Genomic DNA, 5,434 nt, shown 5'->3' on the forward strand with positions numbered 1-5,434 from the left:
TTTTCTGAGTTAATAGCTCTAACGGACTCGGATAATTGGATATCGGCGAACGGCAACTAATAATGGACCCTCAATAAAGCTGAAAAGGATCAAGGGCCACACATCAACATCATCTAGCTCATCCTTCTACCACGTACAGAGGAGAACGTAAAAACAGCACATATAGGCAACCAGTTTGAATAGAACTTTATACAATAGAATTAAAATACTATACATTTAGGCTCTGTAAAAAGTGTAATTGTAGCTTTCAATTGTAATCGCTCACGTTGTGCTCAAGTGGACAGTAGAGCTGTAAATTAGGTTAAACGGTTAACCTAATAAACAGAGCACATTTAAGTTTTGCGTGTTAATTTGTACATTTGTAAGATTTTATGTATTGTGATATGCGGAAAAAAAATCTTTGGGCCATCCATTAAGTACGTCACGGTCCTAGGGGGGAGGGGGAGTTTGTGAAAGTGTGACAAGCAATGTATACGGTATAGGAAAAACCTGTACGAAGGTAGACGTGTGCGCCGCCGCGCCACGCCGCGCCGGTCAGAAATCAGCGTGAATCGGCGTGTGAATCAAATATGCTATATTTTTTAAACGGGGATTGGTAAAGGGGTGTTATACCTACGCACTGGTGCAAAAAGTTTATGATTATGTTGTTTGAAGCCGATCCAGGAAGCATCGGCGTGTCGGCGGCGCAATCGGCGGCGGCGGCGGCGGCGTGAAAACCGCACGCCGATCGCCGTATCTCTTCTCAGAAAGCCTACCATCATCAAAATCAGAAAATTTCTGCAGCAGCACATAAATAGATGTCCACTTGTTGTAATCCAATCATTAGAAAATAGTTAACTTTGTTGATAATTGTTTAAGAAGTCCCACGCCGATGCACGCCGAGTTCACGCCCAATGTTCGGCGCACACGTCTATACGAAGGGGGGATGGGGGTCTGAAATTCCCAATTTTAGCGTGACGTACTTAATGGATGCTCCCTTTTAATTTTGTAACATAGCTCCCAACGTAGGGCACTAGCATATCTACATACACAAATAAAAATGAGCGAACAATTTTTCTTGGTAAAAGTGCCAAAAAGGGTCACTCAGGATAATGGATTTCGGGTTTAATATCATAGAGTCGAAATTAAATGAAAATGTGGATTACATACTACCTATAATGAAAACATGTTCTGTTCAATCAATTCATAAACATTTCGTTTATTAAGTTCAATAAAATCCATTAAAAAAATCTAAAAATAAAAACTTACCCCCACATGCTGATTCGTTCTGCGTTGCCTCGAATCGATAAAAGCTAATCAATTACCACTTCCTCCTGGTGGTGCCGGCGGCGGAGGCGGAGGTGGCGGAGGAACTCCCGCTACGAACGCAAACGGATTCAGCACCCGTAGCGGCGGTTGTATTTCCGCCGGGTGTTGGTGATACGGAAGATTGGTATGCCAGCTATGACCCCGGCTACGATAGGGCCCACCTCCTCTGTGACCCCTGCCACGACCTCCTCGTCTGGGCTGGTGGTGCATCGATGGAAGATGGTACGGCTGATATTGCATTGCATCTGGGGAAACCCGTCCGCTCGAGGAGCAACTGCCTCGTCGTCGCCGTCCACGTGCATTTCGCTCCTGCTCATCGTCGGAATAGTCCAGGGCGTGATCCGGAGCCTCGTTATCATCCAGCCAGCTGGCATCCGATCCCTTGTGCTTCATCAGGTCGGACAATATGATAAACGAGGTATGCTCGGTTTGGGGAGCACAGTAAACCGGCATTCCGACAGATATTCCTTTCCGCACGACATCGTTACGAGTGTTGAACAGGACACAGTACATCGGAGCAGTAACCTGACCAATAACGTCGAAAATCTTTCCCAGCGCTCGCTTGCCTTTGTCCAGGAACAGGACGGTTTCCAGGTCCAGCAGTTCCACTCCGGCGTAGGACTGAACCAAGACGATCTGGGCCACGATGGACTCAACGTGACCGATCGGTTTACATTCGGCCTCCGGGACCGAGATTTGCAGATCCTCAATTGGTGGCAGTTCATTGACGAGCATTTCTCCTTTGCTTTTGATCGGCGGTCGGGTTTGCGGTGGAACTTCTTCCTCCTCAGCCGACAGCTCGTCTTCCGATGATCTGCAAATAAAAATAATTTGGAAAAAGTCCATTGTGCACATGCATTGTACTACACATGTGATAGTCTTTGAAACAGATAGAGTTGTGTGTGGTGGTGTCGAACCATCGAGAAAATGGTCTTATGTAACTTATTGCTCAACATCACATTAAGATACATTAAACTTTACTCTAACTCTTATGCTTTAGTTATCAAGGTGTCTATGTAGGTTTGTCTGCTTTGTTAGAGTAATATTAAAAAAGGGCATCTACACACGTATATATGTTTATTACTTACTCATCCATTCCGGTTGCCGTCGTCTCTGCGTCACTCACGACTATTGGTCCCTCTTGTATGCGATACTCTTTGGTATTGGGAATAATCTCCACATCGTCTTCCGACGAACTGGAAGATGATACCTTCCGCTTGTTGTTGCTGTTGCTGCTGCTGGAGGCGGCGACGATTGTGTTGGTTCCATTTCTTGTTTCTTCTTCATCGGAATCCGTAATGTTCGAATCCGAATCGGAACTGATGTACTGGCACAGCAGGGACAACGAACTGCTGTTAATCTGTAGCACAGCCTTGGATTCCAATGCCCGTTCGGCGGCCACCTGTTCGTGCATGGAAATTGGCACCTCCTGCTTTATGGTGATCCGAGGCACCGTGGGGAAATCGGAAGTTTTCCTGGTGAAGTCCTGTAAATGTATGTAGTTAGTTGTAACAGTAGACATGTAAGAAATATTGCTATTTTAACACCTAGGTATAATCGCAATCTTTTTAAAACGGGAACAAGTGCATCATTTGACCACCGTTTGGTGGTTTCAGTTACCTACCTCAGCTGATTCCATTTCCGCATCCGTTGGCTCATCTTTGATAACAGTTTGAGTAAGAGATTCGCCATTTCCATCGGATGCGATCTGCTGGTCTAAAACGGATGGTACTACCACTGTATTGGATGCCATGTCCACTTCCGTGGATTCCATCGGGACCACTGCCGCATCTGTTGGTCCGTCTTTGAGAACAATGTGTTCGGCATTTTCGTTGACTACAATCCGCATATCTGCGCTAGAAGGTATGGTCACTGCTGCGATTTTACTTTGCGTTAAATCGGTGCCCGTTTTTTCGCTTTCTTTGGGCACTGTAGTATCAGTTTCCGTTGTAGATTCTACGAAACTTATGACTTTACTATCTTCTTCAGTTTGCGAACATGAATCAGAAGTTGATTCCTTTTGTTTTGCCACTTCCTCGACCTTGTGCTCTCCTGGGGTTTTGCTGTCTGCTGCGATTCCCTCTGCTGTCCCATCTGCCAGGTCTATTGTTTTATCTACCGGTGCTTCCATTGTTTCAATGAACAATGAATAATATCACAGAACACTTGTATTAGACACAAACTTTAAATAAAACACACTATTCAAGCATTCGCACGCACAACACGCTACGTACGCACGTGTTTTCTTTGTGGATAACTTGTTGGTAAATAAATTAGCAAACACAAAACAAAGGCAAAACAAGCATGCGAAATGTCATCGCATACAGTGAGTTCTCTCTTTTCCGGATTTGAAAACGGACGTTGTACTAAAATTATTACGGGGTGGTGCATAATTGGGTACTACGAAGGTTGATGAGCCGGGAAACACTCTTTCTTCCTACGGGGTTTCTTATGGGAGTATGAGTGAAAAAAAAGCAAAAAATCTTCCCTCCTTCACTTTCTCACAGAAAACCGCAAACAAAATCATCACCTTCGTAGTCCCCAATCCATACGTACACAGGGTCAAAAAATGATATTGAGTTGTCCAAAAAAAGTCTCACGAAAATAGTTGTTGGGGAACGTTAAAAAATTACGTCCAACATTTGGGGGAGGGGGGGGGGGGGGGTTTCTAGAAAAGTGTGGCAGTACGTGTATTAGGTATAGGAAATAGCGTGACAGAGGGGAGAGGGGGTCTAGAAATCCCAAAAAATGACGGACGTAATATTTGGATCTTCCCTTGACATTCGGATAGCAGTGCGATAACTGCAAAATTGTTGCACGATGCTGGGTCATTAGGCCGAAGGTCATTAAGCCGAAGGCCATTAGGCCGAATGGTCATTAGGCCGAATGGTCATGAGGACGAATTTAAAGTTAGCCCAAGGGGAATGACATATCATTTTCTAACCGGAAAATAGCATTTATCCGTTCCTAACCGTCGCTAACCGCTGCTAATTGAGCAGCAGTTAGACGCGGTTAACGATGATTAGCAAGGATCGGTATATTCGCCTCACTCCATTCTTATTCACTCCTCTTTGCTGAAGCGAATCGAGAAAGATGCAGCAAACGGATCGTCGTGATCAAACACGCAAGGGGCGATTCAAATGTGACGTCCATCATTTTTCGGGAATTTTAGACCCCCCCTCCCCCCTCTGTCACGCTTTTTCGTATACCTTATACATGGAGTGTCACACTTTCTAAGACCCCCCCTCCCCCTAAACTATGGACGTCATTTTTGAATGACCCCCAACCCCATCACCAGTGGGAAGCGATGAGCCAGCTGCTTGACATGAATATTCGTTGCCATTCGTCGCAGTTTGGATCGCAGGCGAATGGTGAAGAATGCTGGCGAGCGATCGAAGCGACTATTATCATAAGTATAAGAGAATTTCTGCATGTAATGCATACATTTTTACTGTATTGTTGCTGAAATGCTAGATTAGCAAAGAAAATAATTCGAAAACATCAAAAAATCGTATGCACAATATCAATCAATATCAATCACTCACGAATCGTATTCGCTTGCGATGCGAATGTGGACGAATGAGTAATTTCCAAGTGTGGCTTCCCACCGTTCGCCGGAGATTGCTGTCGTCGCTGACAAGCATACACACGAACTAAAGCGACAACTTTTCGCTGCTGACTGTCTTCGAATGTCCCGCATAATCACTAACTGTTAATGCAACGTTTTCCATACTGTAGGGGACTATTAGCAATTGTCACTTAACCATTTCTCAAACTGTCAGAGATAACAGTAAGATAACCATACCATGTACAGATTTGCCAGTTTGGCAAATGGTAATCCGCCAAATTACAGTATGTGGAATAGGCGGTTAAGATAGGTTACCATAAAAAATCGCTCGTTTTCTCGAACAAATTTTTCGCAAAACAGTGAAGGATATGGTTAGTTTATGATTCAGTTTTTCAAACAATTCACTGTATAGCAAAGGGTTAGAGAACAGTTCAACAATGAAGCTGGAAGAAAAACGAACAATATATGTGTTATTATTGATTTATTGTCGTCAATAGTATTTTAAACGTATGGTATATGGTTATGCTGTATTTAAACCATTAAAATAAAAAAGTCGGT

The 5,434-nt window shown here is 44.0% G+C and overlaps 1 protein-coding gene across 1 annotated transcript; it reads right to left on the bottom strand.

Moving 5' to 3' along the window:
* Positions 1–1,183: 1,183 nt before the first annotated feature.
* On the bottom strand, positions 1,184–3,563 carry LOC109424388 (H/ACA ribonucleoprotein complex non-core subunit NAF1). The gene is made up of 3 exons (XM_062857007.1): positions 2,933–3,563; positions 2,397–2,794; positions 1,184–2,122 (listed from the first exon to the last, which is right to left on the bottom strand). Exons 1-3 carry the CDS (start codon positions 3,437–3,439, stop codon positions 1,297–1,299), a joined length of 1,731 nt encoding a protein of 576 aa, XP_062712991.1. The 5' UTR covers positions 3,440–3,563; the 3' UTR covers positions 1,184–1,296.
* Positions 3,564–5,434: the final 1,871 nt, after the last annotated feature.

The sequence above is a fragment of the Aedes albopictus genome, chromosome 3, assembly GCF_035046485.1.
Source record: "Aedes albopictus strain Foshan chromosome 3, AalbF5, whole genome shotgun sequence".
Classification (NCBI taxonomy): domain Eukaryota; kingdom Metazoa; phylum Arthropoda; class Insecta; order Diptera; family Culicidae; genus Aedes; species Aedes albopictus.